General features: G+C 53.2%; 4 protein-coding genes across 4 annotated transcripts; 3 read left to right on the top strand and 1 right to left on the bottom strand.

Moving 5' to 3' along the window:
* Window positions 1-910: 910 nt before the first annotated feature.
* Window positions 911-1,153, top strand: CTRU02_209952 (uncharacterized protein; the record flags this gene model as incomplete). The annotated part of the gene is made up of 2 exons (XM_036720768.1): window positions 911-997; window positions 1,058-1,153. 2 exons carry the CDS (start codon window positions 911-913, stop codon window positions 1,151-1,153), a joined length of 183 nt encoding a protein of 60 aa, XP_036587608.1.
* Window positions 1,154-2,349: 1,196 nt separating this feature from the next.
* Window positions 2,350-3,307, bottom strand: CTRU02_209951 (isochorismatase hydrolase; the record flags this gene model as incomplete). Its single annotated transcript, XM_036720767.2, has 2 exons — window positions 2,350-2,853; window positions 3,023-3,307. 2 exons carry the CDS (start codon window positions 3,305-3,307, stop codon window positions 2,350-2,352), a joined length of 789 nt encoding a protein of 262 aa, XP_036587607.2.
* A 1,484-nt stretch (window positions 3,308-4,791) lies between these two features.
* Window positions 4,792-6,001, top strand: CTRU02_209950 (l-arabinitol 4-dehydrogenase; the record flags this gene model as incomplete). The annotated part of the gene is made up of 2 exons (XM_036720766.1): window positions 4,792-4,988; window positions 5,071-6,001. 2 exons carry the CDS (start codon window positions 4,792-4,794, stop codon window positions 5,999-6,001), a joined length of 1,128 nt encoding a protein of 375 aa, XP_036587606.1.
* Window positions 6,002-6,942: 941 nt separating this feature from the next.
* Window positions 6,943-7,736, top strand: CTRU02_209949 (mitochondrial f1f0-atp synthase; the record flags this gene model as incomplete). Its single annotated transcript, XM_070205368.1, has 3 exons — window positions 6,943-7,210; window positions 7,288-7,402; window positions 7,460-7,736. The coding sequence occupies 3 exons, from the start codon at window positions 6,943-6,945 to the stop codon at window positions 7,734-7,736; spliced, it is 660 nt and encodes a 219-aa protein (XP_070061016.1).
* Window positions 7,737-14,374: the final 6,638 nt, after the last annotated feature.

Genomic DNA, 14,374 nt, shown 5'->3' with positions numbered 1-14,374 from the left:
AATTGCCATTAGCGTCTGTTTCCCCTTCCTCTAGGTCTCAGTACAAGCGAATAAGGTCTCCGTCTGGCTGAACCGTCATCCACATCGTTCTTCACCCTACGTAGCCATAGTCCCACGACGAGAGATCATCAGCGGCTTGGCAATCGTACCCCCTTCCATATCCCCCCCCCCCCCGGTCAAGATACCCCTCCGTAGAACGAAGTACCCGGTGCCTCTTCCCGCAAGGGTGCAGCCGTCGGCAACAATAATCATATTCGACGACAGCGCTTCACGTCAGACCTGGAGCAAACTTTTAGAGCTGTCGTGTCTCAAAAGCACGTCAAAGATTGACGGCTTTAAGAGTCGAGGGAAAGTTTTGCAGCATGCGTGGTGGATGCCCCCTTATCCCTTGCCCTAGTCTATTGTTTCCTTCCGGAACCCTTCGTCTCTAACGTCCCTAAGCTAACCTAGATGATCGATGGCTCTGACAAGAGCGGGAGATGGGCGTTGACTAAGGTGTCCCATAACCCACGCCGCAATTAAGCAGCGAGGTGTGGCGCGTACTAACGCCGTCACCCATGGCTCCCGACAGGCTTCCTATCAGAGAAAAGCCCGTGTACAATTTGTTGTTTGCTCGTATTAAATACCCAGCCGCCCTCCCGCCCATGCTGTCAACCGGCTCATTTCCCCATCACAGCATTCCGTCAGCAGTCTGGTTGTTTCAAGGCCTCAATATACAAAGGACGCTTGGCCTTCGTCTTCCATCGTCTCTTCACACTCGCTTTCGGCCTATCTGTCTCTCATCTCTCGCTTCATACCACTTCGCTCCAGCATCCCGGTCTCAGATAACACGTTAGGCTGCTCTCAACCCGCCTCCTCGTTTTCACCCACCATCCGACATACCAACCCGCGCAGTTTTTATCTGCCAAACATGCAGCTGTACGCCATCCTCACCGCGGCCGCCACCGTTTTCTCACTCAGTGCCATGGTTCAGGCCAGACCACTACCATGCCCAGATGTTCGTCTCCTCTTAAGCCTTCTCACAGCTGATAAAACGCGTCCCTAACATTTTCATCAGCTGAAGCGTGACCTCATTCTCAGCGGTCAGGCCAGTCCCGAGATATGCTGTTCCTACGGCACATGTAAAGGCGACGTCAACATCATCAGCGGGTGAAAAATCTGCCCATGATTCCCATCAAGGGGGGCGTCACTATCATCACCTTCCGTCCAACGACAATACGGTCACCCATCACTTTTATCATTCCTATCGATGGCCCCGTCACCCAACTAAACACGCCCGTTCGTGTACAAATGCAGATTTCGGCGTCTAACAGGGGACATACAAACGGTGTTTGGGCGCAACAGGGCGTTACAAATCTTCGGATTTTATTGTTTTATCATTTTTTTTCTCCTCCCTCTCATGTTCAGTTTTCCTTTGTAAAATGCAGGGCATCGCACCCGTTTCTTCCAACATGAAGTTTCGGGCAACGGCTCGGGCAGCCAACGCAGCAATAACGCACAATTCGGCATCCCCAGATATCTGGGGAAACCCCCGGAACGAATGAGATTCTTCGGTCGGAGTTCCGCATATGGCATCGGCAACAGCAGTTGCATGGTGTGCGTGTGGGGGACTGTCAGTCGTGCATAAGCCGGCGACACCGCCGGAGAGGGGGCAAACCCAAGCGAAAGAAACGTATGATGAGGACTCACCAAATGGAAGCCTTCAGAAGATTAATGGGTCATTGTATACATGATTGGGAGGGAGGGTTAAGCATGAGACTACCTGACTTGGTCAGGCATGGTCATGGGGAAACACACGATATGCACAGCAAAAGAGCCTCGGTGGTGTAAGCGAAAAGAAAAAAAAGGCTTCTCGAAGCTTTGCCACTACCATTATTGATAGAACGAGCTCGGAAATAATGCAAACAAATTCCTGACATGCATACACTCATCGCAAAATGAAATCACGGCGCTGACTGGGCGCTTTCTGTTTCTGTCGGAGACATTCCTCCCCACGTGGTCCTCTATTGGTCGCTGTCTCGTATCGAGGCCACATGGGCTCTTCGTAAAAGATAAGCGTCCCGCATCTTCCCAACATAACGGGTCCCGTCTTCACCAATCACTCACCATTACGCTCGCGAACTTACAACTGTGCCTAACTATTCGTATGGGCATCGTGAGGCGGCGAACGCGGGGCGGGCGATGGGCGTTCATCATGTGCTTGCGGACGTGTCTTCTTTCACTAACTCGTACCCGCGATGAAGGCCTCGCTGTCTGTGACAAATCCATACGAGCCCTGCCCATGGCTGAGTGAGCGACTGCTTTCATGATAGCTTCAAAAATGGTCACGAGAACCATGCAGAGTGTGACTCAAAGATACACAGATTGACTCACAGCGATGTTGTAAAGGCAGACACCAGGCGCCCCTGGCGTCGTTGTCGCACAGCAGTCTTCCAGCATCACGCAATCCCACCCGCCATTATACGCATCGGTGAGAGTACTCAGGACGCATTGGTCCGTGTTCACCCCGGCGAAGAGCAGCGTCCGCTTCTTCCCCTCTCCGATTCCGGGCTCTCGTTCCAGGTGCTCCCGCAGGGACTGCCCCGGGCTCCACATGCCGGACATCCTATTCTTGTCGCAGTGCACGTCCCCGGTACGGGCAAGTTGCTTCAACGGCTCGTATATGTCGGCATTCCAGCTGCCCTTGACGAGACAGCGGCCCATACCGTTACCTAGCTCTGCGCCCAGGCCGAGGCGGACGATCTTGTCGTTTGCTACGGCGCCATGTATGAGTGATCTTGAAAATCCGCGCTGGACGCTGGCGGGCATCTCAACGAGATCTTCGTTGGTCAGACCCCAATTTAGCCAGATTACCTGCGTTTCGCATCAATCAACATGGGAAATGAGACAGCAAGCCAACGTTACACCGTTGCACCACCGGCAGATTAGACCGTCAGCCCGCCCGGGGAGTAGAACGATAGGCGGTAACCATTGCCGGGCGATCGACCGGCCTCGTGCCCGACTGGCGGGGAAATGGCCGTACCTGGACGCCTAATTCGCGGCATTTCTCGACGACGTTCTTGGTCTTCTCCACCGCGGCCAGCCCGGCGGGATGGTCTCGACAACTCGGATGCAGAAAGTAATTCTGCATGTCGACTATCACGAGTGCTGTGCTGTGGGGGGCTACGGATATGAAGGTCTCCGTGGGGCCCTGGGTCGTGCCGAGGGTTAAAGCCGGGGACCGGCCCCGGGTGAGATCATAGGTTCGTGTCGATTTCTCATAGCGCCATTCGTCCCCTGGCGGGCCAAAGACTAAGTCTGCGGACATGACGAAAAAGCGAGAAGTACGAGAATGTGCGATGGTCCGAGTTTTTTCCTCGGATATTCTATCCCCGATTGCGGGTATGGCTTAGCTCTTTCCCCGAATGCGGGTATAGAGTTAAGTGCGGTCAGGCTTTGGTTCGGTCGGTTGTATGTCATTTAAGGTGGAAGGAGAAGAAACGAAAATCATTCATGCAGCATTAAAAGACCGGTAGATAAGAAGCCCCGCAGCTTAGGATAGTGCAAGCGCATGTACCTGTCGGGACTAGGTGTCAATGACTGCATTCCGAGCTGCCCTCCCGCTGCCCATTTGTTGCTACTGTCCTCTATCGGGAAGGAGAAGATGTCGGTGCGGCCTTCGCCCGGTTCCGGGACAGGTATGGAACAAACGCGGTATCATAACTCGGAAGATCCTCTGCAGCAAATTTTCAAAATATAATTAGCCACCAGCGGCGCGTATTGGCGGATGAGACAACCACAGGCGCATCCATGCAGGCGCATGTAGAACAGGTAAGTAGCGACCGAGGCAAGCCGTCGCATGCGCGATCCAGACTTCCATGCTGAGGGCGAACGGGAAGCACTTCGGGGCCGACGTTCAGTTTGTTTGGTTGAGACTAAGGTAAGGTAAGGGAACCAGGTCTCCATCAGGCCAAGAAACCAGGTATCGGGCAACATCGCGATTCGTGGAGCGAGAGATATGCGCATCCCCTCCCCTCAGCAACGGGCCACGCTGCGACGAGACGGAGGAGGGTAGGAAGAGAAAGAAAAATCAGAAACCCCCAAGGCGGTATCCCCGGTTTGCATACCACGTGAACGCATTAGAAAAATCCCCGCGGAGCAAGTGGCCAGCTAGATGCCCCTCCCGGCGCGCCTGGACCTGCAAATTGCGCGGGTTGGCGCCTCTAGAGGACTCGAGAAACAGTTTGGCTGGGCGACTCTGGGCGGCTCTGGACGAACGTGTCGCGGGGGATGGACGGTGTCGGGTACGGATCGGCGTCGTGATTGGAGCGGGAAGTCGCAAAGAGAAAAAATCGGTCGCTGTAAGACCGAACAATTCCCACATTGCGGCAGCGCCCCACCCCCTGCCAACAAGCTTCGACCCTGCGTGACGTTGCGGCGTGGGGAACTGGGGTTAACTATTCGCCTCGACCCCTCGAGAAGGAGGGGCTGCATTAAAACATCGAGGGGCCGAAGAAGCTCCTGGTTGCTGGTCGACTGAAAAAAAAAGTTCCACGACTTGTGAAGAAGGTATATATCCAGCCGAGCCCAGACTTTGGAGGCCTGCTTCGAGTTTGACGTCTGTCCTGTCCCGTCTTGCTCCGTTCATCTCGTCCCCCTCTTTCACTTTCACTCTCATCCTGCTGCCAGTCGCCTCGTCGTCTTGTGCCCAGCGTTTCATTCACCGCCATAGTTTCTGTGGCAAAGATACCTTCTGGTCAATTCGAAGCCCTACTAGAGCACACACACACACACCACACACTCACCGTCACAATGTCTCCCTCAGCTGTTGACCCCCCCGCGTCCGTCGGCAACGTTAAGCCGTCCAAGGCCAACATTGGCGTCTACACCAACCCCGCACACGACCTGTGGATTGCGGAGGCCGAGCCCAAGCTGGAGGCCGTCCAGGCCGGAGAGGGACTGGCACACGGCGAGGTCACCGTGGCTGTCAGGAGCACCGGTATCTGCGGGTAAGTGTCCTCATGGGAGTCAGAGCCAGCGCTGCTTGGGAGAGAGTGAGCGAGGACGAGACAAAGCTGACCAAGCCTACAGATCCGATGTTCACTTCTGGAAGCACGGATGCATCGGACCCATGATTGTTGGGGGCGACCACATCCTCGGCCACGAGTCCGCCGGTGAGATTCTGGCCGTTCACCCCAGCGTTACCCACCTCAAGGTCGGCGACCGTGTCGCCATCGAGCCGAACATCATCTGCAACGCTTGCGAGCCCTGCTTGACTGGTCGCTACAACGGCTGCGAGTCGGTCCAGTTCCTGTCTACCCCCCCCGTTCCGGGTCTGCTGCGTCGATACGTCAACCACCCTGCCGTGTGGTGCCACAAGATCGGTAACATGTCCTACGAGGATGGTGCGATGCTGGAGCCCCTGAGTGTTGCTCTGGCTGGTATGCAGCGTGCCGGCGTGCGCCTCGGCGACCCGGTCCTCGTCTGCGGTGCTGGGCCCATCGGTCTGATCACTCTGCTCTGCGCCAAGGCTGCCGGTGCTTGCCCGCTGGTTGTCACTGATATCGATGATGGACGTCTGGCCTTCGCTAAGGAGCTTGTGCCCAGTGTCATCACCCACAAGGTTGGCCGTGGCACTGCCGAAGAGGAGGCCCAGCGCATCGTTGAGTCTTTCGGAGGCGTCGAGCCTGCTGTGGCTATGGAGTGCACTGGTGTCGAGAGCAGCATTGCCTCCGCTATCTGGGCGTGCAAGTTTGGCGGCAAGGTCTTCATCATCGGTGTCGGCCGCAACGAGATCAACATCCCCTTCATGCGCGCCAGTGTCCGCGAGGTTGACGTTCAGCTGCAGTACCGTTACTGCAACACCTGGCCCCGTGCCATCCGTCTGGTGGAGAGCGGCGTGATTGACCTCAGCAAGCTGTGCACACACAAGTTCAAGTTGGAGGATGCTCTTGATGCCTTCGAGACAGCCAGAGACCCCAAGACTGGCGCCATCAAGGTCCAGATTCAGAGCTTGGACTAAGTCAAGAGTTATGAAATGGTTGGTGTTTTGGGCATAATACGGCGGTGTTGGCGATTAGGTGTCATGGATGGTCATTTGATATGTTTATAGAGACAATTTCCCAATGAGTTCGTATCTAAGCTGGTGTGAAGTATTATTATTGTTGTATATAGTATTGCAGCAGTAGAAAACACATGGTATTATGGGCAGTAATTCAGTGACGATGAGCTTGCATGGGCACTTTTGTGGGGCAGGTAACACAGTATGTACGTGTGGTAGCAGGTGCTGGTGTGTATCCTGTGCCTTCCCTACATGGATATTAGAAGAGCTCCATCCAAGCTGGAAAGGTTCAAACGGCGGGACGTCGGCCACGAGGGGATATGCGAGCCTGCCTTTCAACAGCGCAGCATCCATCTCAAACCCCGTTCTTCCCCAGTACCTGCCTGCCTGCCTGTCAAGGCTATCTCTCCCTTCCCGCGCAACTTCCGTTGATGAGGACCCCAGCACCCCTGACTAGTTCCACTATGTGATTGGCTAGTGCTCAAAGCGGCATAGTCCGAGACCCGGTCGGGCGCGCCTGCTTTTCGATGAGGTAAGGTAAGGTACAAGGAGCGACGTACACTACCTGGCCTGTGCAGTTAGTTTTTTTTTTTTTTTTGTCGTCGCTGCAATAACTTGGTCAGCAGCCAGCAGCCAGCAGCCAAGACGCACAGACCACTCGTCCGGCTCGCAACAACAGCACAAGCGAAATCTTCCGAGAGGTCGGAGGCAGAGACTGACGGCCTGAGAGAGCTCTTTTTTTCCTCACGCAAAAATCACCATCACCAACTACTCCCCTCCCCCATCAATTGGCCGCCAACGAAGCTCCCCCCTTGCCCCCGGAGCCGTTCAATTCGATCCAACCTGTCCCGAGATCCAGATCCACCGGTTTTTATCGATTTTCGATACTCTCGCCAGTCAACATGTCTGCTGCCCTTGCTCGTCCGTTGATGCGGACCACCGCAACCCGCACCATCCCTTCCCACGTCGCCGCCCGCTTCGAGTCGACCGCCGCCAAGAAGGCCACTGAATCCGCGAAGGATGCCGCTGGTAAGGCCAGCGAGTACTCGGCCAAGGCTGCCCAGGGCTTGAGCCGCGCCGCCAGCGCTGCCGGCCCTGCCCTGTCTGGTGCCGTCAACGCCCTCGGCAAGGTCGGCGGCCGCACCGGCAAGGTTATCGGTTTCATCGAGAGTACGTGACAAGAAAGCGCCCAGAAGATGGAGACTTTGGGAAGACACCGTGACGTGTTTTCCGCCTGCCCAGAAGTTGGACAAACATTGACGCAATTGTGACATTAGGACAAGTCCCCTGGGTCGTCTACTACTCCCGCGTCGGTCTTGAGCTCTCCAAGATTGTCTTCCACGGCCAGAAGATGGCTCCTCCGTAAGCTACTCATTTTCAAAAGACTCGGCACGCTCAGCGTCTAACCTTGGACCGTAGCCCCGTCTCCACCTTCCAGACCTACTTCCAGACTGCCCTGAACTCCCTCAAGAACCCCAGCGGTCTCCTCAGCTCCGCTTCTTCGACCGCCAGCTCTGCTGCCTCCGCCGCCGCCGCTGCTAAGCCCTCCGTTGTTGCTTCGCGTGTGAACGCCGCTACTCTGGCTGCTGGCGCCGTTGTCGCTGCCGAGTGCCTCGGTTTCTTCACCGTTGGCGAGATGATTGGCCGCTTCAAGATCGTCGGCTACCACGGCGAGACCCACGCCGCTCACCACTAGACGAAGCAACCGTCCGACTCGCCCATTCTGGAACGGCTTTTGTGAAGGAAAGGGGTGGAGAAGATGTGTTTCTTTAATTAATTCGACTGCATCTAAAGAAGAGCGGATCTGGCGGTATCGGGACACTAGACACCGGGGTTAGGGGGTGTTATGGAAGCAAACACGCATGAATGCTCGATGACCCGTGTAAGAGGTTCATGTACCCATTCCTCCAGCCTCTCCGCGAAGGGAGTGGCTGTGTTTGGGAGCGCGGGAAGAGAAGTGGCTCGCTGGGATCTGGATCCGATCCCTCGGGCATTCTCAACAGGCACCTTTTTATTTTCCTTATGTAGACTTTGTACATCACACGTCAAACGCAGTCACCCAAGCTGCGAAACCTGCCTCCTGCGGGTAAATATCAGGAACCCTTTCAATGACCAGTCTGCCTTGGAGAATTCTCTCTAGCGTTGTTTGATTTGTTGTTATCTAATATGATACGATGTCCGTCAGTAAGGTATGCAGTTGGTGTAACGGACAATCAACTAAGTCTATTCAACTTTGATACTCGATTTTCTAAGTATTCACCCCCCCTTTCCCAACGCCTATCTGGCTCTGTCTACTCACCGACTCTTGCAACCTTCAAGCACGGCGGATGCAAGGGAGGACCTGACTTTACCTTTTAGGTCAACGCTAAAATTTATCCGGTAGTACTCGGTAAGACAAAATGCCGCTGGACCGCTGAATGAGCTGTCCGCAACGCTTATACCACCCTTTCATGTAGAGATGGAGATTGGAGCACATCGTTCTCGGTGGAAGAAGGGTCAAAGAGGACAGCTAGCCCGGTTGCTTGTAGCTCATTCCACGGGCGCATGGATCTTTAGGCGATGGACATGCCAAACTGGTTGTTTCCCTGATATGTAAATAGCCTTGACCTATTCATGCTAGAGAGCTTTTGTAGAACTAGTATTTGGGTGTTATGCCTACACCGTCAACTTCTATATATAAGTAAACAGCTACCACCCTGCCAGAGGAGCAGAGACCCCTTCCACGACGACAACAATCACGTCCATCCGAACCACTGCCGAGCAGCGGGGGAGGGGGGGGGGGGTCAAAAAATTGATAACTAGTCACCCAGAGCCAGAAAACAAGTTGGCGGGACATCAGGGTATGTCCTGAAAAGCAGCGGGACGGCTCTACTAAAACCACGCAGCCTAAGCAGGGCATCGTTTTCATATGCATAGTCAGTGTAGGCGGCTATCAGCATCAGTTACGATACCGATGTCCTTGTTAAAGCCGCCAACTTGGAATTCAATGGCTATGTCTCTGATGCCAACAAGATTGCTACTTGGAAGGGGGATAAAGAATGCACAAAAGAGGTGTGGTGGTATGACAGGAAACTGAGCACTAGACGCTGAGGACAGACTATGATGTTGGGCTTGACTAAAAGCCTAGCCGCTATGCTAATGCGTGTTTGTTTTCTGTACAAACAAGGCTATGATAACATCGCTCGAGGAAATAGTAGAGTATAATTTATTCTCGAAGGTTCGAGTCTTGTAGACAAACTACAATTTTCCTGTCAAGATTAAGACAACACTCTAATTCATATTATCACGATGCCGGTAGTACGTTTAGTAGGGGTTTAGAATGGTCATAATGTGATCACCGGGAGGAGTACTGAGAGAGTGATTTCATAGGTGTTTGTTTTGGACAATATGTCTTACACCGTCCGGTTTTCATGTACTGCCCGTGACATCGTCGTATATGAGCTGTTGGAAATCATACCCACGATGTGATGTTCACTAGAAGCAGCGTAAACGATTGGACGACTGATCCAATTTTATAGGCCGTCCGGCTACCTGTCCCGCATATTCCGCCGTCATCATCATTTCATGTGGAAGTTCTCACACTATAATTCAACATGACAGTAGATTGCTTATGGACTCTATAATTTATCACAGTTCTCTGCAGGTTCAGAATTGTTTTGCCCATTCTCGGTCTTGTTGCAAAAGTATCCTGCGTCATCTCAATTGTACTCGTTTACTCCTTGATATCTGAATGATACGGCGGGAACAATAGAAGCAACGACTCCTATATGCGAACTGCATTCATAAAATAGAGCTTAGAAACTGGCAGAGCACCGATGCAAAAAAATGTGTAAGAGACAGATGTTCACAAACCATCAAAATGAGGGATGCGACGTGCGGATCCGGTACCCTACTCGCGCCATGGTAGCGCTCGTCGGTATACACATGGTTCCATCGCTCATGGCACCACTCACGTATTGCGGCCATGGTTCCTAAAAGAGCTAAGACGGCCAGCAGTTGACCTGTAGTCACAATCGCAAACTCGCAGTCTACAGACCCAGCCCGCGACCACCCGCGTGTCTGATCACTCATCGATCTTCAGAAGCGTCTCGCTTCTCCTCCTCCCAAAACACCGACGTTGGATGGGCCAGCCTTTAAGCCGGACGGCAGCAGGGTCGTGGCAAATCAGAGGCCCACGTTCTAGTCCCTTGGCCGGGTACTGTTATGGTCCAACACAGACATGGCGCGGCTTCCAGCATGGCCAACGACCGTAGTCTCAGCCACCAGGCCTGTTTTGGCCAAAAAAATAAAGACAACACATCCGCGCCGCAGACCCGCTGCCGTCTGTGAGGACGAAGCCGTTCCCGGTCGTCTGACCATTCCCGTCGCCTCATTTGACTTCATCCCATCCCATGCGGCCCAGTCACGCGGCACCACGGATGCCACGCCCCTACCCCCGACGGGAAACAACTTTACAGTGTGTCCCGGTATGGTGTCATGACAACTCTGGCTCAGCTCCTTTTACTTTTTGCATGTCCCATGGGGGAATGTCCCGTAAGAGTTAAACGGCCAATAAGGAGTGAATTCAGGTGGTTCTCATAATATATAAAGTGTAAGAAAAGTAGTGTGCTTTGCAGATAATGGGATATATGCCATGTCCGGGACCATTACGTATGGAATTGAGCTTGCCAGTCCATTACGCGACGAGTGTCTGGTCGCCCGACCACCCAGGCCTGTGTTCTGTATATTGAAAGGATATCTTTCTCTTTTACCAAAGTACCAAGTGAACCAACAGACGCATCATCACCAACAGGGGTTAACGGGGCTGGGGGCGGGGGTGGCGGTCGTTTTCGTAGTAGATTGGTTGGAGGGGCGCGTACGATTGGGAACATTGAAATCCGGTAGGGACGGGGGGGTAGGGCACGTGAATCCGGCTTTGGATGATGATGTGTTGGCATGTTGACAGCGCACCTGTTGGCCATCTCTGGGCACTTCTTCCCCTTTTCTCCAACCTGACCCTGGCATCGACGACATGGGTGGTTACCATCCTGGCGGGATTCCCGTAACGTCCGTTCATCACGAGAAGAGGGAAAACAATCAAAATCTGCATGCAAGCCACGATTATGCGGGCAGTCCAGCTTGGCCAGAGGAGAAGGGTGGTCAGCAAAGCAGCCTGCGACCTGTGCCAGCGGCGGAGATGAGAGGAGACGAGGGCTTTCTCGACTTGTATAATCCGCCGGCCAGAGTTTTATCATGTTTTGTAATGTTGTCCGTTTGTTCACCATCGCGCGTAAGAGAAACCCGAGTTCCCGGTTGCATGGGTTGATCGCTTTTTATCACGGGGAGATCGCGGCTGGGCATAGCATGACGTTGTGGGTTGGAAAGATATTAAGCTCGTAGTCACTTTGAGGCACTGTGCCTCTAGGAACGGGAAGCTTCGTATTCGTAAAAAGGATTAAATACAAACCATACCACATGGGCTTAGTCCGACGTATCTGGCCCGATCCCTCGTGGAATAGCACCGCGAAGCTCAGGATTGTCGGCACGTCTTTGGCCGAGACCCCAATGCCTGGGATTACCCCAAGACCTGTTACCAATCACTGGGTTTGACCTTATTTTAACCGTACCCGGACAAGGTTTGTAAAAGCAAGAGGTGGGCCCGGAATATAGCCGCAAGCCTTGATCAGTAATGGAGTTCGAGAAACAGGCGAAGCGGTTCGAAGCTGGCTTCACTGTGTTCCGTTTTCTCGAACACACCTCGACTGGTCATATCTCACTTCTGATCATAAGTAAGACAAATAGATCAGTTGCTTTGTACTTACGCATCACAAATCACCGAGGCTGCTGGTCGATTACGGGAATTCCGCCTTGTGCTAAAGACGAAGCACGAGCTCTGAATGGCCAGTTTACGGCAATGCCAGAATATACTCTTGAAAAAAAAAAAAACGCCTGACCCGTTCCCCTTTACCCTTCTGGAAACGCAGGATTATTCCCTAAATTAATGAAGGAAAAGAGATGAGGTCGGGCTGTGGTGCTGCATATGCATATGCGTATGCGTGGCTTTACTCCTCCCCTCCTCCATCTTCCTGCTCTGTTTGGGCAACCAATCCGTTTTCTTCTTCCTTTTAACCCCGGTCCACTCATCTAGAGTTCCATGTCCGCGGGACTGGGCGTCCGCTTGATCAAAGTACTGGTACATGGGAGCAAAGGGGGGAGGGGACGACGGGACGGGAAGGCGGACAAGAGGGAGAGGGGCGTGACATGAAAGAGGGGAGGGAGGGGCGGGCGATGATCTAAGCCCAAGGAAGGAATGGTGGGAGAGGAAGGCCAACCAGCTTTGACAGCTCATCATGACATGGCTGCAGCTCTCGGGGGTTAGCGGAGGCAGGCCTGTTCGTCGTCCGCGAACGCAAGAAATCGAGAGAGACTGTCAATGTCAGCCAACCTCGTGGTTGGCAGGCAGACAGACGGTTGATGGGTAGCGCGTACAAGCCACAAAGCCCCAAAGTTCCAATGGCGACACCAGATGGAAGGGAAAAAGCAAATCTGAGTAATGGAGGGTTTGGATCGTGGTGTTTCCAGATATCACCCGGATATGCAGCAAGTGAGATGCTCGCAGTGTGACGCGCATGGCGAAGCCCACTCGCTAACACTCTTCCCCTCTGCAATGTGCGAATAAACCAACGGTGTAAGACCAGTTGCTACATTAGGAAGCAGTTGTTGCCCGCAGCTTGTTCCCTGCCCCGGTTGTTGGTGTTCCTCGCTACCCTGGTTGTTGGGCTGACTTCATGCTTTGCTGTGCTGTCAAATAATGATGGTCACGACAATACCCACTTGTGCCTACATGTAAATATGCGTGATATTGTTGGCCGACGTCAGAGGAGGGGAAAGGGGGGGGGGGGGGGGGGGGGGGGGGATGTATGTAGGGTGGGGGGAGGGCTACCAGAACACCACGTCGCATGGGCCACCGTATAATCGGAAGGGAAACCAACACGAGTTAGATGAGGTCTGAAATTGAAAATGATAACAACAGCAATAATCGAGCGATGCGGCCAAGCACGCAGACTGATGTTCTACTGCAAAGGGTAAGAGTAGTGTGGAGATCTGGCATACGAGTTGGCAAAACGGAAAAAAAGAGTATGAAAAGATAAAAGAAAAAACCCCTCCCCCCAAAAAAGCCATCCTTGATGATGGCTCTCAAATAGCGGCATAACCGATATTTGGCTCGAGCATGACTGTGTTCACGAATGGCAGCAGGTCTCCCTGACGGTCGCGTCTTGATGTTACCCAACCACGACGGCAGTGCAGATATGCCTGATGAGAGCCTAACACCTCTGGAGGTCGGAAATACGCCCCGAGGGAGGGGGTCATGTTGACATCACACTCAACATCCGGAGTTAATCAAAGGCTTCTGGATGAAAACAAGAAAATAAAAATGGCCGTGATCTGGGTCCCGGTGGTCATGGATGAAAGGTCTCAAGCGGGCCGCCAACGGAGGCCGCGTTTCGGGGTCGTTGTTCCGGCCTTATGTACACAATTCAAACAGGGGGGTTAGTGCGGAAAAGGCCAGAGAAGTGAACAGCGGCCGCAGCGTCCAAGCCTCCATTCACCCTTCAAAAACGCGGCCACCATCAACCGGCCAGGTTTGATCATGCTTCAACCAGCAAAAAACATGCCATTTTTTCTGTCTCTCCCACTGGATTGCTGCCCAAAAATCACCCACAAGAAAGCTACTCCTCTATCCACTCCGCCTCGCCGCGCCATATGCATGCATGATGATAAACAACGCCTTTTAGACAAGGTCCTTCTAATGTAATGAAACAACGAAAGATGAAAGAAATAGAAAATTGCTTGGGATTGCTCCAATTGCAGACTATTAGATGCGCACTTTCAGATTTCCCTCCCTCAAACAGGTACAGGTCGTGGCCATCTACTAAAAGCTGCCTCCCGAAAGAAAAGGGCACAAGATAAGACCCGACCAAATAATTAGTATTCCTGAGTGAGACACCCTGTATATAAAGCAATGTATTGGAACAACACAGTGTTTGTGAGGATGCTTGTTGCTTGGTGGGGAGGGAACCGGTATTATGTACCGGAGGTAATGTGACGACCCAGGGTATAATAGAGCTGAACCTTAGATTGAGGTTTTGCTTGGATCGAGAGCTGCGGAACAACTAGACGGCAAATAAAGTGAAAGCTGCCTTGTCCACAGGGCCAACCCGCGATCTGCGAAAATACGCCCTGGCAAGAGCTAAGATCAAGCCATCATGGGAATAGAGATGGACGATGATCGCCTAAGATATGGTAGGCTCTCGACCGGACGCACCGAAATATGGCCGGGCCAATAACAAATAA

Source organism: Colletotrichum truncatum (assembly GCF_014235925.2).
Source record: "Colletotrichum truncatum strain CMES1059 chromosome Unknown Contig_0006, whole genome shotgun sequence".
NCBI lineage: Eukaryota > Fungi > Ascomycota > Sordariomycetes > Glomerellales > Glomerellaceae > Colletotrichum > Colletotrichum truncatum.
Note: the sequence above shows the minus strand (reverse complement) of the source record. Positions and strands in the feature narration are given on the sequence as shown.